The sequence below is a fragment of the Anopheles coluzzii genome, chromosome X (genome assembly GCF_943734685.1).
Source record: "Anopheles coluzzii chromosome X, AcolN3, whole genome shotgun sequence".
Classification (NCBI taxonomy): domain Eukaryota; kingdom Metazoa; phylum Arthropoda; class Insecta; order Diptera; family Culicidae; genus Anopheles; species Anopheles coluzzii.
The window spans coordinates 13,737,623-13,762,142 of NC_064669.1; the positions used below are offsets into that span (position 1 = coordinate 13,737,623).

At 48.9% G+C, this 24,520-nt stretch overlaps 3 protein-coding genes across 4 annotated transcripts; 2 read left to right on the top strand and 1 right to left on the bottom strand.

The window, feature by feature from the left end:
* The first annotated feature begins 1,392 nt into the window (after positions 1-1,392).
* LOC120958689 (PHD finger protein 14) lies at positions 1,393-10,508 on the top strand. Its single transcript, XM_040381654.2, has 6 exons — positions 1,393-1,514; positions 1,647-4,946; positions 5,783-5,911; positions 9,385-9,620; positions 9,700-9,808; positions 9,889-10,508. The coding sequence occupies exons 2-6, from the start codon at positions 1,809-1,811 to the stop codon at positions 9,901-9,903; spliced, it is 3,627 nt and encodes a 1,208-aa protein (XP_040237588.2). The 5' UTR covers positions 1,393-1,514; positions 1,647-1,808; the 3' UTR covers positions 9,904-10,508.
* A 1,059-nt stretch (positions 10,509-11,567) lies between these two features.
* On the top strand, positions 11,568-14,714 carry LOC120958733 (leupaxin). Its single transcript, XM_040381721.2, has 4 exons — positions 11,568-11,750; positions 12,774-12,989; positions 13,578-13,811; positions 14,156-14,714. Exons 1-4 carry the CDS (start codon positions 11,748-11,750, stop codon positions 14,237-14,239), a joined length of 537 nt encoding a protein of 178 aa, XP_040237655.1. The 5' UTR covers positions 11,568-11,747; the 3' UTR covers positions 14,240-14,714.
* LOC120958697 (carboxypeptidase M) lies at positions 14,653-23,456 on the bottom strand. 2 transcript variants are annotated; one of them, XM_040381665.2, is made up of 5 exons: positions 22,962-23,455; positions 17,672-18,502; positions 17,481-17,510; positions 16,757-17,322; positions 14,653-15,280 (listed from the first exon to the last, which is right to left on the bottom strand). In XM_040381665.2, the coding sequence occupies exons 2-5, from the start codon at positions 18,453-18,455 to the stop codon at positions 15,116-15,118; spliced, it is 1,545 nt and encodes a 514-aa protein (XP_040237599.1). In that variant the 5' UTR covers positions 18,456-18,502; positions 22,962-23,455; the 3' UTR covers positions 14,653-15,115. The 2 variants fall into 2 exon arrangements, with proteins under 2 accessions (XP_040237599.1, XP_040237608.2); XM_040381674.2 differs by lacking the exon at positions 14,653-15,280 and adding an exon at positions 15,431-16,130 and having other exon boundaries at positions 22,962-23,456.
* Between the last annotated feature and the right edge of the window lie 1,064 nt (positions 23,457-24,520).

Here is a 24,520-nt window from a genome sequence, read left to right on the forward strand (position 1 = left end):
TACACGTTCTCTCTCGTCCTAAACGTTTCAACACCGACACCCCAAGCGCCACAGATTAAGCTTAAACGACTGGAAAATTGAATATCCATAGAAAAAAAATTAAAGCTCCACTGCTTCATTGGTTTGATCAATAGATGGCGTATTAAAACTGATTATTATATTGCTATCCTTTTCTTGCAATGTGTTTCGACAAGTTTCATCTTATCATGACCTATATAGCCTTATAACTTTCTGAGCAAAAATCTATATGAATAGTCGTGTGGTCAGATACGTGGGTATCAACACCAACGACCATTATTCGAATCTCACTTGCTTCAGTGCTGGTGGCTTCCGTTGGAGTTTCGCCGTTGGAGGAAAGCTCTCCTCCAAGCGATGAAGCTCCACTGGTTGGGGTATCCCACCAACAGAGAGCGCCACCAGCTTTTTTGCTATTTTTAGAATGCATGAGTCGTTTGCCGTCTGCTAAACGAAGTCTTTCTATATTCCGTTTAGGTAGAGAACTTGAGTCGTTTAGAAGGCGTTTAGTGGTCGTTTAGTGGATTTGTAGCACTTGGGACGCGCATATCCGTCCGGCTTACCCAACACACACTTCTTCTCCGGCAACTCTAGAACGAACAACAATCAGCCGTACCGGCGAATTCGTTCGACGAGAAACATTCGTCGCTCATGAGTGGACAGGATTGTACCACTAGGTGGGCCAGTACAAAATCTATACGGTTTTCTGATTTTTGATCTAGAGGGCTATGAAATGAGTGAAAATGAGCGTCGCGGCGAACGTTCCCAGGAACGAACGAGTTCGCCGGTATGGCTGAATAATTTTCGCGTCTCTCCCGATCTCACCGTTCCGCGGCTTAAAAGAAAAAGGAATAAATCGAACTCTACCAAAACGTAGTTCGCAAAGCGTGTTGCGTATCCTTCTTTAAAAAATTAGGGACCACATTTGTGGCGCCCCTAAAAGTGGATTTGTTGCACTTGGAAATCTGGATTGAGTTTGACAGTTCTTTTTGATGTGTCGAAAATCATGTGTAAAAACTTATGTTTTATATTGAAGCAAATTCAACATTTGAAAGTGGTTGAAAAACATCTTGGAGGCGGTGAATAATTATGTGCACATTCGCAAGTGACTTGGCAAATCCTGTAACGAAGTCCAAATTTCTCTCCGTAACCCTGTAAATAGCTCAATCGTACCAGTGGAACATTCAATTGCATAAAACTATCATTTTTATTAAAATAAATAAACTGGTAGGACCTTAAAATATGTCTAAAATCAAAAATAAACTTACATAAAACGTTTTATTATTGTCTGCGCTTGTCTTCGCAGCAAATGGTCGAGTGTTGCAGCGAGTACTATATACACGCGCTCCTGCTTTAAGCTGCCATGCGCAATAGCGATGTGCAGGTGTGCGTGTGTCTGTGTGTGTATGCGAATCTGTGTATCGAGTGTGTGTCTACGGCTTTTCCATTAGTTTCGCAGGATCGGCGTCCGTTTGTGTAGGCACTGTGAAGATGTTCAGGTTTGTGCAGCATTTGTTGTGAATCGCTTTTACATGACTTTTCCTATTTTGTGACCCGCTCGCCGCGCTTGCGATTGTGACATTTTATTAATTGAAGTGGATGGGTATTCCTGTTTCCTCGTCCGATTCTAGGTAAGCGTGTCCCCCCGGCTACACGCAACTTCGAAGAGCCCCCCTTCTCCCCCGTAGTGCGTCGACAGATCAACACACACATTCGCACACACGTTCAGTCTCAAGAGCACACAAAGCACACACACAACAATCAAAAAGCATAACACGCCAGTCTGCCCGGAGATGAGAAACAATGTCAAGCGCCGGAGGGCGAGCAGCGGCGGCGGCGGCCTCACCACTCAAACACTGCTCGACTTTGATTTGGGCGAATCGTCGTCGGATTCGGACTTCCGGATCGAGGACCATGATGAGAGCGACGACTGTTCGCTCGGCTCGAAGGACGACGGCGACGACGACGGGGACGATGACGACGACGATGAGGATGAGGATGACGACGACGACGATGAGAGCGGCGACGACAGCGGTGACGACAGTGAGGATAATGGGGAGGCCGGCGCCGGCAGCAATCCACTGTTGCAGCTGCTGCACGGCGCCCAGAACGGTGGCGGCAACGAGGAGGAGGAGGACGAGAGCACGACCGAGGGCGGCGGCGGGCAGGCGAAGGGGCGACCCCCGGTCCCGGCAGCGAAGCAGACGAGCGAGCGGGACGCCGCGCTGCAGAAGCTACTGATGAAGTCGATCTGCTGCGCGTGCCTGGGCGACCGGAGCGACGACCAGAACGAGATCGTCGAGTGCGACGGGTGCGGCGTGACAGTGCACGAGGGCTGCTACGGGGTGAGCGAGTGCACGAGCGTGACCAGCACGATCTCCTCCTGCTCGACCGAGCCGTGGTTCTGCGACGCGTGCAAGGCGGGCGTGGAAAACCCGGACTGCGAGCTGTGCCCGAACAAGGGCGGCATCTTCAAGGAGACGGACGTCGGCCGGTGGGTGCACCTGGTGTGCGCGCTGTACGTGCCGGGCGTCGCGTTCGGCGAGGTCGATCAGCTGTCGTCGGTGACGCTGTTCGAGATGCCGTACAACAAGTGGGGCGCGAAGACGTGCTGCTTGTGCGAGGACGCGCAGCTCGCCCGGACCGGCGTCTGTATCGGGTGCGACGCGGGCATGTGCAAGACGTACTTCCACGTGACCTGCGCCCAGTACTACGGGCTGCTGTCCGAGGCGCACTCGGAGGAGGCGGACCAGGCCGACCCGTTCTACGCGCACTGCAAGATCCACTCGGACAAGTCGCTGATCAAGCACCGGAAGCGCAACTACAACACGATCCGGATGCGGGCGGTCCAGCGGCAGGTAGAGGAGGAGGGCCGCCGGCAGCAGAAACCGACCGCCGAGCAGGTGCGGATCGAGCGCAAGCTGACCAAGCACCGGCGCCGGTACGTCGCGAACAAGGAGACGAAGAACCCGCCCTGGGTGCCGACGCAGAAGATGCCCCGGCTGCTCATCACCAGTGCGACCGCGTGCAAGAAACTGCTCTACAAGGCGGAGCTGATGGGGCTGGACCGGGCGGCAATCGAGTTTCAGGAGGCGCAGGTGGCCTCGCTGGCGGACGTGCGCAAGAAGTGGCACATACCGCCCGCGTTCAGCGTCGAGTTCATCGGCTACTACCTGGACCGGGCGCTCCGGCTCGAGGACATGAAGAAAAACCTGCAGGAGCAGATGGCGCTCAACCAGCGGCTGCTCGGGAAGCAGCAGCACCTGCGCAACCGGTACGACCAGGCGGTGGCCCAGAGCCAGGCCGCGCAGAAAGCGAACGATGCGGTGCGGGCCAGCATCGCCCGGCTGTACGAGCACATTGGCGCCCTCTGCCCAAGCAAAGCGCTCGTGCCGGTGGAGCAGATTGGCAAACCGCCGGCGCCGGTGCCAGCAGCGATGACAGCACCATCGCCACCACCACCACCTCCACCAATAGCACAACCAGCACAACCACCAGCGCCTCCTCCTGAAGCAGCAACAGCAGCAGCATCGGCACCACCGGCACCACCGCCGCCGTACGTGAAGCCGCACCAAAGCGTGGTGATCAATACGGGGCCGCTCGGGGCGACGCCGCCCGCCCGCACCATGTCCGTGCCGACGGCGGCCGCCCTCAAGATGGGGGTCGGTTTCCCGCTCCAGAATCTCATGGTGCCGGGCAAGCGGGACGACACCGGGCGCATACTCAGCACGCAGTGCAAACAGAACAGCGAGGAGCTGCTGAACGAGTGCGGCATCTGCAAGCGGTGCCACGATCAGCACCTGCTCGCCAAGTGCGACACCTGCCACCTGCATTACCATCTCGGCTGTCTCAATCCGCCCCTGACGCGCCATCCGAAAAAGTCCAAGCTGTACGGCTGGCAGTGCTCGGAGTGTGACCAGTCGGACGACTCCAACCCGGAAAGCATCATCATACCGAAGGCGCCGCGCAAGTCGCGCACCCGCTACTCGAAGGACGGCACGATCGTGCCGTACGACTACGCCTTCTCGCCCGACACCCAGCCGCAGGCGGTCGAGGCGGTGGGGCGCCGTGCGAGCCGGGCCGGGCCGGTGGCCGTCGAGGTGAAGGATGAGCCGGTGGCGGAAAGTACAAACGAGGCGGTCGATCCGTTGCCGGTCAAGACGCCCGGCAAGCGGGGCCGGAAGAAAAAGTCACTCGAGGGCGTTGCGGTTGGCGAGACGACGACGGCGGCGGCGGCGGCGGCAATTACTGCGGCGACAAACCTGGCCACCGCTGTACAGTCCAAAGAGGTGAAGCAGCAGAAGAAGAAGAGCGATCCCAAGCTTCCGGATGGAAAGGACGCAGCGGACGAGGAGCTAGGGGAGGAAGAGGAGGAGGAGGCGCGACAAAGTGACGAGCACAGCGGTAAGCACTCGCTGCTCAACACGACCCCCTCCGAGCTGGACACGTCGGACGAGCAGCGAGCGTCGGAAGGCGGGAGCAGCAAGATGGCGAAGGTAGAGTCAACCACGCACCATCACCACCACCATCACCACCAGCACCACCATCCGGGGCCACCGCATGCACCGACGGCCGGCTCGTCCGAGGCAACGGCGGCGCACACAAACGCCCAACTGCCCGCCCCGGAAGGTTCCTCGGAAGCACTAGCAGCAGACGGAGGTGGCGATGGTGGTAGAGAGCCACCGGGAGCGATGGGAGGACTGCCGGCGTCGGTGGAGGACGGTGCCGCCACCAGTACGCACCATAAGCACAGCAAGCGGCGAAAGGAAAAGCACCGGAACCGGTCGCCGAACGCGGACCGCCCCATCTCGAAGGACCACAAGCGCAAGCGGAAGCGAAAGAACCACGACTACGAAACGGTCGACCAGACCGAGCTCGTCGAATATCCGCTGCCGGAGTACGGTGACAGTCGGCCGAGGATTAAAATTAAGGTACGCAAACTTAACTAGTAGTGGAAGCTTGGTATCAGAACCTAACCGAATATGATTCCGTGTTCGGAATCAATTCGGAACCGATTCCGATGCTCCAAATCAAATTCGATTCCGATTCCGAAGCCGATTCCAATCCCGGAACCGATTCCAGAGCCGATTCCGTTTCAACTCCGGATTCGGGTCCGGAAATATCTACGGAATCTGCTCCGGATTCAATTCCGGAATCGGCTCCGAATTCAACTCCGGTAACGGCTCCGGGGTCCACTCCGGAATCGGATCCGGAATCGGTGTCGTCTCCGGAATCGGAGTCGTCCTGGAAATTGCAATTTGATTCCGCTGGAAACGGAATCAGAATTGACTCCAGAATTGGAATTAGGTCAGGATCCCATTCCTCAGTTCTTCAGTTCTTGAATTGAAATAAGAAGTTTCAGAAGCGAATTCAGTCTGGGAAATCTCCAAGAAAAATGATCGTTTAGATTGGTGGCTATTAATACCTAGCATCATCGGACCCAAACGCCTATTCTTATGGAGATGCCTAAACTGACTACGATTTCGAAGCCGATTCCGATTTCGGAGCCAATTCTGATTCTTGAGTCGATTTTGATTCCGGAATCGATTCCAATTCCGGTACCGATTCCAATTCCGGAACTGTTCCAGAGCCGATTCCGGATCCGATTCCGAAATCGATCAACCTACTATCCTGAATCGATTCCATAAAACTTCGGAGTTAGCCGATTCCGAAGAAAACTTGTTCCCATCATTGCACCAACCTCGCGACTTACACTGGCAGTGTGCGTTTGGCCAACGTTTTATTATGTTTTTCGTGTTTGCTTCAGATCAAATCCGTGCTGGACGGTTCCAACACGCACACGACGCAGATATACTACGTGCGAACGGAACCGCAGGAGGAAGAACCGGCCGAGCCACAGCTTACGTCCGGTGCCGCCGACAGCTCATCGCAAGCGGTAAGACACGCATTTAATTAAGGTCGCTACCTAGACCTTGCGAAAAGAGAATGTGATTTTTTTTTGCTATATAAAATATAGCTAAATATTCATTAGAATATGGTTTGTCGTACACCAAAACAAAAGAAGTTCACCAAAACATATAGAAATAATACATTAAATGCGTTTCCTTCTGATTGCCCGCTGAGCATTATTTTTACACCGTGAACAAACAGGGGAATCACAAGGCAATGCATTTAATTTATTAATTTCATATATTTTATAGCCTAAATACTGGGGGAATGGAGTATTCTTTCTTTTGGCGTACGATAAGCCATAATTTGATTAATTAATTTATTTATTTATTTAATATTTTGTATGTAGTACAGTGAAATCTCTCTAAGGCGAATATCCAAGGGACCGTCAGCTTAAACGGAAAAGCATGGCATCCTTTGACTAACATTTTTGTGAACTCTAACCCAAAAATTCATCTTAGAGAATTTTGGACGGAAAATCACATATGCAGCTTGAAGGATATTCCCCTTAGAGAGACATTCATCTTGAAGAGTAAAAAAAATGTATGAAATCTGGCGGGACCGTCAAAATGTTAAAAGAAACAGGGTTTCACACTTTATCTCAAGACCGCGGGACCCCTTCCCGAATCTGTCTTAGCCAAAGCCAAGATTGCGGTATGATGCTTGAAATCGTTGATGATACCTGAAAACGTTGATGATACCTGAATTCATCGGATGCAATGCTGAATCTGCGGCACATTTCTCGAAACACACTGGTCCGCGCCGAGGCCATGCGGTCGAATATTTTTTTACACGGATAACCTTTGTGTACATCAGTCTCTTAGAAACACTCAATTATCCTTTTCGTTTTTTTACCAAAAAAAGACAATTTAATAAAATGAGTGAATGCATATTTGTTTAATTAAAATATTTACAAGTGTTAAGAAAGTAGTTTGAACTGTTTAAATAATCTTTTCTGGTAAAAACACGAAAAAATAATTCACTGTTTTCAGTACACTGGTGTACACAAAGGTTATCCGTGTAAAAAAATATTCGACCGTATGTCCTCGGCGCGGACCAGTGTGTTTCGAGAAATGTGCCGCAGATTCAGCATTGCATCCGATGAATTCAGGTATCATCAACGTTTTCAAGCATCATACCGCAGTCTTGGCTTTGGCTAAGACAGATTCGGGAAGGGATCCCGCGGTCTTGAGATAAAGTGTGAAACCCTGTATCTTAAAGAAACAATTCATCTTGAAGAGACTACATCTTAGAGAGATTTAGAGAGATTAGGGAGACGCAGATTGGAACATACGAAACTCATGCAGCTTTTAATCTTGACAGAAGGCGACTCCCATCATGTTTATCGGTTCAAAATCTTAAAGAAACAATTCATCTTGAAGAGACTACATCTTAGAGAGATTTAGAGAGATTAGGGAGACGCAGATTGGAACATACGAAACTCATGCAGCTTTTAATCTTGACAGAAGGCGACTCCCATCATGTTTATCGGTTCTGACTGACCGATAATGTGATGCGCGTATTATTTGATTTTGCCTGAAAGTTCTGAACGGAGCAAAGATATTTACAGCACGGAGTATGTTGGGCGCATTGGGACGTACGTCACCATGTCTCCATGGGAGGAGCCTTACGGCATAACGCGTTGCTTTCCTTTGAATAGCCTCAATACGCTGAATCCAACACGGAGCTGTAGGACACCAAACAATACTAGCGTATTCTAAACCTGACCGCACTATTCAACAAAAAATCCTTATAATGCTGGTTGGGTCACGAAATTCCCTAGCTACCCCGATAACAGTCCCTTTGTTCATATGGGGCCTGAGAAACTGGGAGTTTTGTCGAGCAGTATTCTTATATAATTTACACAATCGGTACGTTGCAGCACGTCATTGTTGATTTTATAGTTGAATTGACCTGCCATTTGTCAACTGATAGTGAGAGTAAGGTTCGATCACACCAGGAACTAAACACGTTCAGAACATGCATACAAAGGTAGACAGTCATGAAATATAGCAGAAAACCCCAAAATTTCACGTTCACTTCCGCTTCTTCTTGTTCACCAGGACCCGATGGTATTCTCTCCATTATCTTAAAAAAATGCAATCCCATCTTTGCACCTCTTCTGCAACGCCTCGATGTAAGAGCCTTTGACGCAATATACACTGATTTCAAAGCGGGTTTTGACAGTCTGTCTCACAGTTTGTTAATAGCAAAATTAGAAAAATTGGGATTTGGCAACCCATTATCATCCTGGTTGAGTTAACGATAGAATTTCGTTTCGTTGGCCTGTCGGCCGCTCCACAGGGCAGTGGACTTAGCTATTTATTTTATGTATAAATGAATGTACTAATATTTTACCACCTAATGGACAACTATTATTTGCTGACGATTTACAAAATATTTCTACCTGTGTCCTCACCAGCTGACTGCGAATCGCTACAATTTTACTTAAATCCATTTTCTACTTGGTACTCGTCTAATGGCTTGATGCTTTGTCACCCTAAATGTTGTGCCGTTTCTTTTGGTCGTCCGTCTAATCGAATTCTGTGTGATTACTGTTTAAAAGGTACCAAATTGGCTAAAGAATCCTCTAATAAAAGACCTGGCAGTTTGGCTTGACGATTGTTGCTCATTTTAAACCAAGATAGATCATGTAGTCTGCAAAGCGAATAAGCATTTGGGTCTCAGTTCTCGGATGGGCTCCGAGATTCGTGACCTGCTTTGTCTGAAGGCATTGTACTGTTGCTGGGTTCGCTCCATTCTGGATTATGCTAGTGCTGTATGGACTCTAGATGCAGGTACTGCTATGCAGCGATTAGAGAAGGTGCAGTGGAAATTTACGCGTATTGCAATCCGTAGATATCTTCTCGGTTTTAATACTACTGTGCCCTCCTATTCTCTCCGCTGCCGAATGCTGGGATTGATTGATATTAAAATCGCATGCGCAGTCTTACTTCATCGCCGGCGTCCTCTCTTCCGATATTAATGATCCCCCGCTCCTCAGTTCCATTCCATTGTACGCCTCATCCCGTCGTCTCCGTGACACACCTCCCATATACATCCCGATCGATCGGTTTCGATCGGTTTTTGGCCAGAATAATCCCTTCTTAAGAGCCCGCGCTTCATTTAATCGAGTCCACGAGTTGCTTGACTATCACGTTCCTTTGTCCCGCTTCCGGTCTAATCTTTCCGAAGCCTCCTCCCTATCTGCTTTCTCCCATCCTTATTTTCTTCTTCTTGCTTCCCTTGCTATGAATTATTATATATTGTATAACCAAGGGTGGCAGAAAATACAAATTTTCAAATATACAAATAAACTCGGACTGTATTCCGGGCTTTAGGACAAACGCATTACTCGCCTCCGGAATGCTTTCAAAAGCAAACACACCATAAAAATAGGAAGAAACCGGTTTTTTCAAAGCATTTATTTCGCTTCTTTTCCACCCCATCCATCCAAAGGGTCCGCTGATGAGCCATCCACTGCTGCCGCAGTTGCAACCGGCGGCCCAATTTAACGGCAGCACGGAGCAAACCATCACCATCACGCAGGGCCGGGCCCGGGTGAAGCGGGACGTCGGCAGCCGGCACAACGCGTCCAGCACCACCTCGATCGGTTCGTCCGTGGGCAGCAGCGGCAGCGACGAATGCATCTGCGACGTCTGCCAGGGTGTAGGCACGTCCGCCAACATTGTGCAGTAAGTATAGTTGGCGCCGGCGATCAACAAGAGCGCTAAAAAAAGTATTAAAACTCTCTCTCTCCTCTTTCTTCTTAAGGTGCGATGAGTGTCAGAAAAGCTATCACTTCGGCTGCCTGGAACCACCGCTGAAGAAGACGCCCAAACGGCGCGGCTACTCCTGGCACTGTGCCGATTGCGACCCAACGGTAAGGCTCGGAGCGTGAACGGCTCCATCCCGGTCGCTAATTGCTAATTGGCTCCCTGTTTGTTTCATTTCCGGTTCTAGGATGTGGAAAACTGAACGCCGCGCGTCGCCGCAGCTATAGTCTCGAGGCAGCTTGCACATTATCTATTCGGCGAGAGCGGCATGCCTGCGGCCTGGACTGCAAGGACGGTTTCTATTTTACGGGTCGTTTTAAACATGCCATCCATTGGTTCACTTCTTCGCATTAAGCCATTAACCGTCGGAAACGTAGCGTAGCGCGTTCTTTTTTTCTATTTCTTTTATTTTGTACGTGGCATACACAGCTGCTCACAGCATTGGAAGGAAACCCCTCCACTTTTACTTCTTCTTTTGATTAACCATGATCTCATTGAAAGTATGATGAACAACACGCTTAGACGCTTCAAACAAAACAAAAAAAGCATGCTCGTTAATTTGTTGCGCGGTGAAATCGAATTGCAGCGAAACTTTGGCAAAAAAAAAATTAATTCGAACGAACGCAGAAACACACATCGATGCGTTGAATGATACGATGCAATTCCCCTAATGGAAGCACGGCTGGCCTACATTGCGTGACAAACCACATCACGTCCCCTTATTTGCAGTATGGAATTTGATTTAAGAAGAATTGTAATATTAAAGCGTCTCATTGCCGAAATAAATGTCAGTCAGTTAAACTCAAAGTCATTCACCATCTTTTCACACAGCGAGAGAAATGTTGTGGTTGTTGTTGCCCACTGCAACGGTGTTATTCGGTGTTAATGAAACCGCCTTTGCCTCCCTTTGCTTTACGAGCTAGAATCGGTTGGAAGCAATTCGTTCACACTGTTTTCTTCTCAAAACCACACTAACAGCACGTGCCCCTCCTGCGTCTATTTTGAGATTTATTATCGACCCGCATTAGGTGGTAATTATAACGCGCGCCCTCCTCCATTTTTTCAACTCTTGGTCTCACTCGCTCTCTCACCATTTCCCTCTAGCGACTGGATGGACACGTATTTTGTCACACGTTTTTGTGTAAATCGAGTGTTCCCGGTGGCGGCAGGTGGGAGGCAAACACACTAGCGCACACACACACATTTCACAGTAAGGGTAACGATCCGGAACGTCACGGTGCCAGCACCGTGTCCTCGAGACGGAAAGAAATGAACACACAGCTGGCGGTTGCACGATTTGCACACGTATCAACCGCTGGGTGACACCCACGTACGACGACGGGACGGGTGGTGGGGATTTAAATACCCCACGCAATTAAAACTGCACCAGGCAAGGGTGAAGGACAAGCGAAGGGCATGCGATTACTATTAATATTTTCCTTCACTTCCTACATTCCAGGCAATTGGTGTCCAGCTCGACTAGTCCAGCAGAAAAAGGGTTCACGGTGGAACAGAAAGCAGAACCTGTCACTATCATGTCTCGGAACCCTCCTCCTCAGCTGCGTCATAAACTATGGCCGCACCGTGCAAGAGCGACTCGCTGCAGGTCGGAAAATTTCGGCACGTATGTGAGCAACGTTGCCCCCCGCTTTTTCCTACCATTGACCATCTGTGTCCCATACACCGCGCGGGGGCATTTTCCGAACCGAACCACCCACACTCACATCTACGCTACGTTCAAATAGGGGCGAGGAGTGGGGGGTTTGAGTGGATTTGCGCGCGCGAAACTGCGGCGCACGCTTACCTGATAGTGTCGTGTGCACGTGCGCTTTGTGTTTGTTTTTGCGCTGTGGCAGGCCCTATGCCGGCCCCCAAGTGGTCACAGACCAGTTGCAGTCAGATCTCCGTGCGAAGTGGGTTAAGATTTCAGTGCGAAGAAAGTTCGTCCCGAGCGCGTGGCTACCGAGGAATTATTTGCACCAGCGTGCTTGCCACTAACCCGTTCTACGCCAACTGTTGTAGCTTTCCACGAAAAGTATTAACAAAATGGTGCGTGTTTTTTTATTTGTTGGTGGTAAAGTTGTGTGAAGGACAGTAGAAGTTTGGATCTGTGAAATCGTTCTTTGAACCCATTCAAATTCAAATCAAAAGACCTCTGATCGGAACTGTATTCCTTTTTTTTATTTCAATACAACAATCAATTTTTGAGCTGTGTTTCAATCAAACCGTACCATCATGCAACAGTTCTGTGTTGTTATAGTTGCCTAACTTCCCCAAAGTCTAGTGTTTTTATTTCCGTTACTGTGTCTCCAATCATGCAAGAGTTTCTATCAATACTTACATTGTTCCTATATTTCATGTAACCATAGATTGTTGGTTTCAAAATTTGAAAACTTCATGTAACTAACGTCCCAAAATGCAAACAACATATTTTGAATCATTCAATTTGTTCAAAGACTAATGATACGTCGAAGATTTAAAATAACGATGAAGACCTTTTTTGGGAATATTTCTGAAGTTTTATATTGTTGTACTAGACACTTAAGGAGTATTTTGAATCTTTTTTTTTCAATGCCATATAGCAGTATAGGCTTAAGTGTGGCTTAAGGAACTAAAGATCCTGATGAATATGGAAATATAAATGGAATTGGTGGACATGCAACATACATCGATGCCGGAAGTTGGTCAGTAGTGATTCAAAACTCTGAAGTCTAATAGTTTTGGAGTTCCGGGCAATGTCAGTACACGATGTCCTCGACTTTGAATGCCAAGATCAGGGACCAAGATCTTTTAAAAGCACACCTTCTTATTGGCATGCCGGCCTATACAGGCTTTTAAGACTTATAGAGTATCTCACGACGAACATGTTGCTAAGTCGTGCGAGTTGACGAGTGTAGCACAGGACTGCAACTATTCGTTAAATCAAGCAACTATTGCATATCCTACACATCCAAATGCATCTTTACACTGAACTCTTTTCAAAGCACCCCGATAAGGTATCTAAACATCCCTGTAAGTTTCTAAACCTTCCTCTATCTTCCTCTCTTTCCCGCTTTCGTCACTCGTATCCAGGCCGCTGTCTGTTTCGGTTGCAAGGAGGAGATCAAGGACAAGATGCTGGAAGCGCTGGACAAGAGCTGGCACCCGGAGCACTTCGCCTGCAAGGAGTGCAAGAAGCGCATCGCGGAAAACAAGTTCCACGAAAGCGAGGGCCTCCCGGTGTGCTCCAAGTGCTTCGAGTCGAAGGTGCAGGCGATCTGTGCCGCCTGCCGCAAGCTGGTGACCGAGGTACGCATACACGTCTAAGGTTTTTTTTTTATCTGGACGGAGACGATCGTCCGGTGGCGTCATCGCGTCCCTGGAGGTTGCACACCGTGCGCTACTGTATCGAATCTAATAGGAAGCACAGTTGCACACGGTTACAATTTCCGACATCTCCCCTCTCTCTCTGGGACCATTTACCAAGAATCAGGGGCGGAAGGGGACGGAGGTTTATTTTTTGGAGATCATTCTCGGAGTAGCTATATTTAGCGCACCACAGAGCGTCAGAGGAGTCAAAGGTAAACAAAGATCACACGCGCCTGACCTAGGCGCGGAGCAAATCGGAAATAGACCCTGGAATGGTTCAGGGCGGGGCAGGAATAATAACCATTTTTGTGGCAATGCATGTGCCATCGCAATGGCATGTGGATGGATTCTAACAGTTGGAATCGATTAAGAAAACACGCGCACGACCTCCCCTGCTTTGCAGCTGACGCATCTTTACTAGCAAACCGCACAAGACGTTCTCTGGTCTGGAAATAGGTTCATTCTGACAATGTTTTCTTTTGCCTTCCGTACCGTATCGTTCCCCCCGGCCATCTTGACCGAGTCCAGAAGGTGGTAAAGGCAATGGGCAAGACATGGCATCTGGAGCACTTCATCTGCGGCGGACCCTGCAAGCAGCAGCTGTCCGGCAAGACGTTCTTCGAGCGCAACGGCAAGCCGTACTGCACCGCCGACTACGAGCGGCTGTACGCACCGAAATGTGGCGGCTGCAAGAAACCGATTGCCGAGAAGGCACTGTCCGCGCTGGAGAGCAAATGGCACAAGGAGTGCTTCAAGTGCAAGGTAAGTTGTCCAATGATATGTACCACGCCGTCCCTCAACATCCTACCGGACAGCGGGGAATGCGAGCGTTTCGGGTTTCAGGCACCGGACCGTTTTGCGGCCGACCTGTTCGGTTGGCTGTGCGTTATTAAATTCTATTCATAGCTTCCGTGCAAGATTTATGTCACATGATGCTTTATAAATAGGACACCACCAATTTGGGAGTGAGTGTGGAAGCGAATGTCGGCCGCGCTTCTCCAATAGCGCTGCTAACGAGCGTCCCAAGAGCTATGCCACGCGTTCCGCGTCTTCCAAACATTAATCTCGACCGTTCCATCTTCCCACTCTCGCTTGCCTCGTTCCAGCTCTGCAAGGAACCGATCGGAGCGGATGCCAAATTCCGGGCCGACAAGGAGAAGCAACCGATCTGCGAAAAGTGTGGCGTGTGAAGATACCCCGTGCAGCGCCCCCGCTCGCAACCAAAACCACCCGGGAGCGTCCATCTGTTTTGCAGTTGACTTGAGAGCTTCAGGCCTGCTTGTTCGATGTTAAATGTTTAATGTATCGCGTGTACCCCGTTCGTTTGTTTGGGAGATGACTTCCAGCCGCGCCTAGATGCGCATATTGATGGCGCAGGAGGTTTAGGTTTAGAAGTTGGCTAAGTATTGGTGAAGTGCTCCCTGTTTGCTGTATGAGTGAGATTGCTAGTATTTTGTATCGTCCTACCAACAACCTACCCTTTCCCAGTCCATGTACATACGGAAACTAACTCCCATTAAAATTCACTCGCCATGGCACATTGAGATCCTGAGTACGTTCTGAAGTTCAAACACCAGTTATCACACACACACAAACACAACTCTTGTTTTTTGCTATTAAATAAATAGATAATTTATTGTTGCATCTTGCAGACAGAACATTGTACCATTTGTTTGACATTGTTTTCCGTTTCTTTCTCCCGTTGTTGGTTCGACGTACGCTCGATTTTCCAACTATTTCCCACCTCTACTATGTCCTGCTCCCTTCCTCCCTCCCTGCTCTCCTCCTCCTCCTCCGCAGGTGAAGGGCAGCTGTTTGCAGGTCTCTTCCTTCCCGCGTGGTTTTGAATATGTTGTGTGCAGCTAAAAACGACAAACGGGCAAGAAGCCTAAATAGATAAAACTACCGGGAAGCAGGGATGGAAGACCACAGTCTGGAGTGTTTGTTTAGCTACTGCTTTCTGTTTACTGTTTCTTCTTGGGAGTTAGGAAATCCGCTCTCCATTTCCGCTCTCCATTTCCGCTCTTCTTTCCGCTCTTTCTATCACACAAACCGATAAACGGGTCTTAGCCGAAAATGTTATTCACTAAGCTGTTGAAGCCGCTGCTCAGCGTCGACAGGATGCCCTCGTCGGAGCCGGAACCTTGGGCCGAGCCCGGCGGTAGCTGCTGCTGCGGGCGGTACTGGGTCGAGGCCGCAGCCGGTCGATAGTGCTGTGACCCATCGTTGCGCTGTGCGTGTGTGCGTTTTGTGCAATGGGAAGGGAAGATACTGGGATGTATTACTAGGATCGAGAGCATGTGTATATGATGCGAGGAGCAACGAACAACAATACTCCCATTAGTTCTATATAAAAAAGCAAACAAACAAACCAAAAACCCTCTCCGAAGTGTTGAACAGTTTATGGGAAGTAGAGAAAGTGCGGTTAGGTCATCCCGGAACACCTCCATAGATACATATACGCCATATTCCTCTTATCGTAACCGTATGTACATGTTCACGCTTCACGACACGACGAGCTGTCCCGACACGATCACTCGCCACGTGGCTGAAGAACCGTTGAGCAGCTTTGCAAACTTCAACAGGAACGAACGAGTGTGGTTTTAGTGTCGCAGATTTAACCAGTAAGTGGAAAGTGAAGAAAACACCAGACGTTAAATTCATTAAAGGATGAAAAAAAAAAACAAGAAAGATAAAAGTATTGCACAAGCCTTCACACTTATCCCCAATCGGTGAGGGGTTTAAGTAGCCACCGCCTTCCGTCAGAGCACGCGTGCCCATTAGCAGTTAGCCTGATCTGGACTGGCCGCCATCTTGAACCGTCGTTTGACTGCCTTTTGCGTAACTGCCTCCATACGACTAACTTAGATTAGATTGGCGGAGGATGGTAAGCGGAGGAAACTTCTATTCTATGTACAAAACAAATCGCTTCGCGTGCTGCGCTCAGGAGGTAAAAATGAGCCGATCCTGGTTTGCCGCATTCGGTCGGGCAGGCTCACGGTTGACAATGGGTGTGGTTGGCGTTAGCGGCCGGTCGTAAGACGCACCGGGCAGCTGACTGGCGCTGTATTCCGCGGCTTCCTTTACGGTGGAAGAGAAAGAGCCAGTAGTAGTGCCAGCGGTAGTAGTAGTGGTACCAACAGTAGGGCTAATGTTAGTAGTGGTAGGTGAAGCGGTGGTAGCAGTGTTAGTAGTAGTAGCAGTAGGGATAATAGTAGTGGTGGCGGTGGTCATCGCCACCTTAGTACGCGCATTATTCATTCGAGGTCGTTTGTTAGTGTTGGCAGCGCGTTGCTTGGCAAGGGCAAGGTGCACTGTACGCTGTTACAGGTAAGATAGAGGTTAGGTTATGGTTAGTGATGGAGGTCCATTTTGTACACGATGTTAGCGTTAGATTTTTGTTATGTAAGCCAAAACAGGGTTGATAGAATGTTCTTTTACACAAATTTACAAAATTTAGACTGACTTATCTGCCAACTATGAGTTACTCTTACGCAAGCCATTTTGCGACTCTTACGCGAGTCACTCTTAACCGTCTTCATAAGTACACATCGAAAACAACATGATCCACGAGTAAGTCATAGCAGGCAGATTAGCCGGACGATCTTCGCAAATATGCCCTGCCCGAATGAACTGATATGCTGCTTGAGGCACACGCTGCGCATGCCTCTCTACGACTCCCACAGGAAGCTACTCGATATACGCACCTTGGCCGGCTGTAGCGTCACGTTCAGCAGCGTCGGATGCTGCTCGACGATCATGAAGTCCACATCTTTCGGCACGAACCCGTCCGCGTACACCTCCAGCTTGTAGACGCCGGGCAGCAGGATGCGCCAGAACTCGCCGTACTTGGTGGTGGTGAAGCCGATGTCGCGCCCCTTAATCTTGAGCTGCGCCCGCTCGACCGGATTGCCGGTCGGGTCCATGATGAAGCCCTGGACGCCCCGGTGCGCCTCCGCCAGGAACTTGATCATCGACATCTGGTTGTCGTCCCAGTACTTGCGCAGCTCGTACGCGGGCGGAAACTTGCAGCAGGACACCTCGAGCGTCACCTCCATGCAGCCGTGCCAGACGTAGTTGAAGTCCTGCATGCCGCCGGTCAGCGGGTACCAGGCCGCCCCGTTCGTGATGCCGTTCTCGAACGAGGGTGACGCAGTTTTGCAGGCGACACCGCGCGACATCTTACCGTGGTTGTTCGCGTATATTAGCGACAGATGCTTGAACACGTCGTCGTCCGGTGTCAACGACGGTTGCGACAGGTAGCTGTGGAAGACTGAGCTTAACGGGAGTCATGTAGATGAAAGAGGCAGAGAGGAAAATTAGAATATTTGCTGTTTTTGCTGTGTATGTGTGTGAAAGGTAAGATTATAGAGACGGCTAAAGTAACCTCAAACAAATCCCCTGTCCCATCATCTACGAGTATTATCTCACCGGCACAGGTTGATGATGACCGACAGATTTCTGATGTTAGTAGTTGGTTAGTATGTGCCGAAGATATCCAAAAGATTTGGCAAAAAAAATGAAACGTATTTGTTAGCATATTAGCATATTAAGTAAGATCAAGGTTTACACAGGCTGGTGAGCCGATGGAAAGATTCAAAAGACTCAGCAAGGATACCTACTAGCATTCGGCGTGTTGTCGTACGGGTAGCTCACCACCAGTGCGCCACCGTGCAGCGACCCGCTCAGCACGAACTGTATCTTCGAGATCCAGTCCTTGACCGCTTCCGTTTCCGGCTGGGACCGCTTGTTGTTCTGCTTGAAGTAGTCCGGGAAGTTGCGGTTCAGATCGAAGCCGCGCGAATTGTACCGCCCCTGGCCACCGTCGCAGGTGCCCTCCTTCGATGCCGCGTACCCGTCCGGGTTGAGCGAGGGCAGTATGTGGATGCGCGTGTTGTCCAGCAGCCACTTGATGTACGGATCGGACCCGTAGCTCGACACCAGGTACTGGATCAGATGCAGGAGCAGCTCCCGTCCGACCGCCTCGTTACCGTGGATGTTGCCAATGTACTTGACGTCCGGCTTGCCGAGCATGTGCTCGTACGGGGAGGCCGACACGACCAGCACCCACAGGTCCCGGCCCTGGGCCGATTTGCCGATCGAGTACAGGGCGGTCAGGTTCGGGTAGCGCGCGGTCGTCGCCCGCAGGTAGCGCGTCATCTCCTCATGGTTGTGGTACACGAAGTCGAGCGCACCGACGTCCGGGCGGTAGGCGCGCGGGTCCTGCGCGACCGACAGGTTGTCGAACGTGTACAGGCCACCGTCGCCGGCACCACGGTCGAACGCGAACAGGGCCGGATCGGTGCTCGGCTCAAAGTTGCGCTGCTCGGGCTGGACGTCGGCGATGGCAGGCACGGCGTGGCACCACACCGCCACCAGCAGTACTGCCAGACCTGCAGGCTGCATTCTGACGCGCGCGGGTAAAACGATCGCAACGTTACAAAGCTAATTTGCTGTTGTTATTGGCCGATTGATCGAGCATGAAATTGGAAAGCAAAACAAAAATGATGATTAAACTTTGGCCGAAATAGCTCCCAAAAATGATTTGCAGAGTGTGGAGGTTGTTTATGGGAATTGGAAATGCCGTTAACTCCACCACATAGCTCTAAACTGAACATTACGACAAATCGAAAATTCATATCATTTCGATATCAAAAGCATCCAATAGTTTATAAAATTTTGTTTAAAGCTGCCAGATCAAAAATACAAACATTTGTACCAAATCTTATTGTTTTACGGGGATAAGAGGGCTTCCACAAATTACGTAACAATCCAGTATGATTATAACTTCCCGACTGATATCTTCCAGCATGATTGTATGGTAACATTGGGGAAAACGCTACTTTTATATTTTTGAGGTACGTAACATATGGATGTCTGCTTCCGAGTTGCGTGGTTTGTGCGTTCTCGAGAAATCCGCGAAACTCGAATATCAGCGTAAGTCGAATTTCGCGATTTCGCGGCCAAAATACAATTGAGAACCCGGTAATTTTAATTTAATTTAGTACTTTTATATACTTTATCACACATTTGATACGTTTCGTGCCGAACGTGAACGTTTAAAGTGGATTAAATTTATTAACAAAAATTCAAGTTATACTGCATTGGACAGTTCTTGAAGTAAATTATATTGATTTGACGTTTGATCTGTCAAATTAAGAAAACCGCGTATCTCCGAATCAACGTAAGTCGAGAACCACGTAACTCGGGAACAGACTGTACCGCAGGGTTTGTATGATGAAAAAGGCAGTCGAAATCGCATCAACTTTTGGGTAAATTATCAAGCAAACCCATGGCAATAAAATAAGATCGTCTCCGGAATTCCCATATAGTAAAAGGATGAAGAATTAACCAAGGTCCGAGAGCACTGGGAAAGATCGAGAAGGTCAATGGTAAACAAGAAACCCGTTTGTTTTTGCATAAAATTGAGGCTATTGACAAAAACTGAGTCCATTACGAAAACCCAAAACATTGAGCTGCGTATTGGACATGCCTCATCAACGACAGCCAATCCGAATGGCGCCGAGATTATGCTGCAATGTACTGAGCGGTGCTAACACTTAACGATCGTAGCGAAGTCGTTTACTGACGATATTTAGGTGCGTTTGAGCCGAGCATTATGAATAGCAGCAAGGGAAGGGAACAGTTGATGTTAAAAGGTATGAATAAGTAATGATTCAATAGCGACAAACGTTGACTTCACAAAAAAGGGTCATCAAACATTTTTATGCTCCTAATAATAATTGGACGCCCACTTTTTTCCGTGAAACTCACAATTGGAGTAACCACCGAGGGCACAAGTTTGGGGTAGGATTCAAATCACACCCAAAGCACACAAGCGCTAGAAAACACGTTACGGTAGAGCAAACCGATTGATATGCCTGACATGGTGCTGGGCGCCCTGCAGGTTCGCTACCGTGCGCGTGTTGGCGAGTGAGAAAAGCGAAGAGAAAGAAAAAGGAAATTGCGTACTCCAGTGTAATAACAGAGTGTCTGATCAGCAAAAGGCATTGGCAACAGCTCAGACAAAACCGTCCGTACAGTTTCGTCCTCATTTTAGCGGCCACTGGCCACTGCCGCTAAAGGATAAAGGAGGACGCCTTGGGCAGCCGTGGCACGCACTGCGGCAAGATTACTGTTACCTGAAGAGTGGTGAACCCGTTCAAGCAACCTCATCAACTATACCCACAACAACACACAGACAAACGACAAACTTCTCCCTTGTCCCGCAACCGCCCCAGACACTCCCGGGGAAAGGAAGATGGCGGCTAAAGATTGCAGCCCGGGTAACGGTTTGCACCTTCCTTCCTTTATCTTTCTACCAGAACCAAACCGCCTTTCCTCTAGCCGACGAGGGTGCGATCAGAAGACAAGATCAAAGAAGCAAACAAGAAACGCATTCCCATTCCACCATCCTCTCCCCACCTCTCGTCGCTTTCCATTCAACCTTTCCCAATGAACCGTCCAGTGTGAGGGTAGAAGCGGCGAAGTTGAGTTGGAAGTTGAAGGAGGAAGTTAGCCACTGTGTGTATAACTGTTGTTTGCTGAAGGCACACCACTGGTTTTTCTTCTTCTGCTTCCATTTGTTGTGGTGTTGTTCTTGTTGTTGCCTTTCGTTCCATCGAACCCAACGCGGGGGGTTTGGGGTGGGCGCAAAGGGCACCACCCCTGGGGTGGCAATTTGGCACGCATTTCATTCAACCAGAAAATCCCACCATACCGATGGGGCTCTGTGAATCACACCACGTAGTAAACAGGTCGCGGCCAGACCAGACCAGTGTGTTTTGTTTGTGTGCCAGTATGCTTTGTTTCAGCTGAAAGCACGCAATGCTTAGCGTTGTTGGAATGTATCTATACCAGGGACGAGCAACCTTGCGAACGCCATGAGGGATATTGAATAATCTTGGTATAGTTCACACTACGACCTGATACAATTTTTTATGCATTTGTTTAGCATTAGAAAGCGTCTGGATGTATGTTAGGCTCCACAAACCACAGAAGAATTTCTTTACACGACAAACTGGATCCAGCTTCAGAGTTCCTCAACGCGCGACATCAAACCCTGTCCAAGTTTGAAGAAATGCTCCTAGCGATAATCACGAGGGTTGGAGAAGTAGTCAAATCCCAATCGTTACAATTACTGCTACTTAGGGCTACTACTTGCGTCCATTACTTGTAATTGGCTTATTCTGTACTGTGGTTTGCTCGAAGGACCTTTCATCTTGTATGATTACGTTGTATAATGTATTAGGGAATCGGACTGTCTTCAATATGAACTTAAAAGATGCCTCACTATTGTGCAGTATAGGTCCAGACTATCCAGCCCATCGAGTTCGTTCAAAATACCAACTTGGCCCGTGGTCAGATGTCTAGTTACCTACAAGGCTACATCTTACCAGGTATGTTTGGAATAGTTAAGATTTCAAAACTGTCTCTAACACTGGAACTGACTCATAACTGACAATAAGCTTCATCAAGTAGAATCCACCAGCGAAGTTCACAGCCATGTTCCCATAACTTTCATACCAGACATTAAACACCTGTCTTGAAGAATACGATTACGAATGCGTGATAGAGCCAGCCACTTTCTTGGACCACTCTAATCTAGTAACTCAAAATTACCCTACAACCGCGGAAGAACACAAGAAGCTCCCCTGTACCTAGCCTACTGAACGACCGGAGTTGAATTTCCAGTATGGACTACAAACCTGTCACAACCCAAACTAATAGAATAGGATGATAGGATCCAACCAGTAATAGAGGGCACAAAGCAGAATCTCGCCAAAAAGGAATCGTACCAAGCATGCACATGCTAGGCCCCACAGGTTGCTCATCCCTGCATTCCACACCTTGAGAATGGGAACGATGGGTAGGGAGGATGTTACCGGTTTCTCCCTTCGAGAACTGGCACGTTTGAACACGGTTGAACCCTGGCACGACTTTCTGGCACATGTGTGTGCGTATGTTTGTGTGTTTATGTTGATTGAAGAAGTATCATCTGGCTTCGTGTCGCAACGCGGTCTGGGGTGGTTTGGGGATTTTGTGGGTTTTTTCGCCTTTGAAACACGTTACGCGGGAACCAGTTTCGTTGCTACCAAGATCATCCAACGCCTCGGACACCGCACCGATGGCAACCTGTTTGCTTTCTTTCGCTACGAAGGAGTTGCCTCAGAATTTGTCTGAAATGTCTCCGCGGCATCCGCTAAGGTCTCGGTTAAGGTCGGCGCAGTGGTCGGTGTACCTTCGCGGTAAAGGTCGCGCTAAGTAAAGGTCAGGGGGAACGGTTTGTGTACAGTGGCACAACGAAGCGTCAAGGGCGAGAAACCACTGCCGACCGTTGGGCCACTGGGCCACTTTAGCATCTGGGTCCCGCGGAATTCAAATTGGCGCGAATGTCTGGTGGGGTGACCAGAAGAGAAATTGCACCATCAACTTTCCATTGCGCCTTTTTGTATGTTTGCCTATGTGTTTTGTCAGTTAAAGTCCAGTGATGCTGTCGGGAAGTTTAACGGCCAATACACATACACACACACACACACACACACACACACATACACACACACACAAACATTGGCCAAAGGTGGGGTGGAGGTCTACCGCACAATCAGTGCCCGTGTCTGATAAGCGCTTTTTTCAAAACGCACTTGTGGATTGTGAGCACGCAGCATCGCGCACCGGAACCACTAGATTTGCAACAAAACCAACGAACCAACCAACAAAAAAAATCATCACAAAAACGGCAACCTTCCACTGGTGTCTGGGGCCTGGGGCCGTTTACATTAGCAATTCTCACCGGGGAGACCTAGATACACTTTCACACTGTATCTGGTAAGCGGTGGGATGGGATGGGTGAAGGTGGAGTCCATAATGGGGTGTTTTGGGTTTTTTTGTGGTGGGCTTGGGAAAACTCACGCTTAAAGGCCTGGGATGGGGGGCTCTCACACACACGCTCACTTTTCACGCGCGAGATTTTTATGGTTTTTTGTTGCTTAGTTTAGATACTCTGCTCTCCACATGTACACACACACACACATGCAATCGCTGCACTCCGCAAGAGACACTGCGAGGCTTTGCGTCCACTCGGGCGAACCGATCGTACCACACTGAACGCTTGATTATGTATTTTTATATGTTTATAACCTACGCTCAGGGAAAGAGAGGGGACGGGAGAGGGGGGGGAGGGGGTTGGTTCTTCGTTTTTGCTCAGCCACCAACCCTCCTTCTGATTCTTCCCGCTTGCTGCCGCACCCTTTCACTCGCTCACTTTCCAGGGCTCTGTCCACATTTCTTCGCGGGCTGGTTACGGAAAAGCGCGCGTATCCAACTCCAGCAGAAGGGCGCCACAAAGCCACAAAGGGCCACAGGGAAGGCGGTGGCGTGTGTCTTGATGACGACACTACGAAACCGGATCAGCCGCGTACGATAGCCTCCCGCGGGAGACCGGAGAGCAATTCAGAAACTTGGCCGAGTAGAGATGGGAAGCTTTGGGAGGCCGGAGGGAGAACAAAAGTAACGTGTAGCTTGTAACCGTAGTTGCCGTCGGAGCGGTACGACGTGGAAGTACAACTGTTCGTGGTGCCTTTCGGTACAATATCGTCTGAACACAAAAATACTGTGAAGCCAGGATAAGAGAGACTTCTGTATGTGAAAACACTCGATTAGGTAGGATTTTAGTCCGGATATGAAGATTGAAGATTAAATCTAATCATCACAACAAAGCCAACCATTTTATTTTAGGTATCTTCAACAAAAATATCAATTTACATCGTAGACAAATTATTTAGTAGCAGTAGTAGTAGTAGAAGTATTTTTAGTAGTTTTACAAGCCTTTTTAGATTTTCGTTTAAGTGTGGCTTAACATTTTACTCAGAAAAAAATTACGTGGATGTAGTTATGTGGGTTCTGAGCCTTGATTAGAAGGCGAAACGCACTCCACTAGATTTCTTCTTCTTCTTTGGCTCAACAACCGATGTCGGTCAAGGCCTGCCTGTACCCACTTGTGGGATTGGCTTTTAGTGACTAATTGATTCCCCCCCATAGTAGGATAGTCAGTCTTACCTATGGCGGTGCGGTCTATTTGGGGATTGAACCCATGACGGGCATGCTGTTAAGTCGTACGAGTTGACGACTGTACTACGAGACCGGCTCCACTAGACACAAATATGTTAACATTTTGAGTTCTTTGTTCCATTTGTAGTGAAACATCGTGTTTTGTGTCTACAACTGCTAAGAAAATTTTTCATTAACCCATTTATCTACACAACAGTATCATGAGCAAAAGGAATCATATGTAATATTTTTATTCGCTCATATAAGCAGAAGTGTGCAGGATGTGTACAAAGAATAATCTGTATCGGCTGTCCCGTGGGAGAAGCGGCGTATTATTATGAAAATAAGCGGAAAATACCAGAGTATATTCTCGTTAACGAATGAAAGATATGTTGAAATATTGAATATAACAAAAGAGTTGA

What these genes read in the sequence shown, in the direction of transcription:
- LOC120958733 (XM_040381721.2), top strand. An exon ending in GCCGCAAGCTGGTGACCGAG is followed by an intron (nt 12,990 to 13,577) that starts GTACGCATACAC and finishes GACCGAGTCCAG; the next exon opens with AAGGTGGTAAAGGCAATGGG. An exon ending in AGGAGTGCTTCAAGTGCAAG is followed by an intron (nt 13,812 to 14,155) that starts GTAAGTTGTCCA and finishes GCCTCGTTCCAG; the next exon opens with CTCTGCAAGGAACCGATCGG.
- LOC120958697 (XM_040381665.2), bottom strand. Translation starts at nt 18,455, where the DNA reads ATGCAGCCTGCAGGTCTGGCAGTACTGCTGGTGGCGGTGTGGTGCCAC. An exon ending in CGACAACACGCCGAATGCTA is followed by an intron (nt 17,511 to 17,671) that starts GTAGGTATCCTT and finishes TACTAACATCAG; the next exon opens with AAATCTGTCGGTCATCATCA. An exon ending in GTCATCATCAACCTGTGCCG is followed by an intron (nt 17,323 to 17,480) that starts GTGAGATAATAC and finishes CGTTAAGCTCAG; the next exon opens with TCTTCCACAGCTACCTGTCG.
- LOC120958689 (XM_040381654.2), top strand. Translation starts at nt 1,809, where the DNA reads ATGAGAAACAATGTCAAGCGCCGGAGGGCGAGCAGCGGCGGCGGCGGC. An exon ending in GGCCGAGGATTAAAATTAAG is followed by an intron (nt 4,947 to 5,782) that starts GTACGCAAACTT and finishes TGTTTGCTTCAG; the next exon opens with ATCAAATCCGTGCTGGACGG. An exon ending in ACGTCCGCCAACATTGTGCA is followed by an intron (nt 9,621 to 9,699) that starts GTAAGTATAGTT and finishes TTTCTTCTTAAG; the next exon opens with GTGCGATGAGTGTCAGAAAA.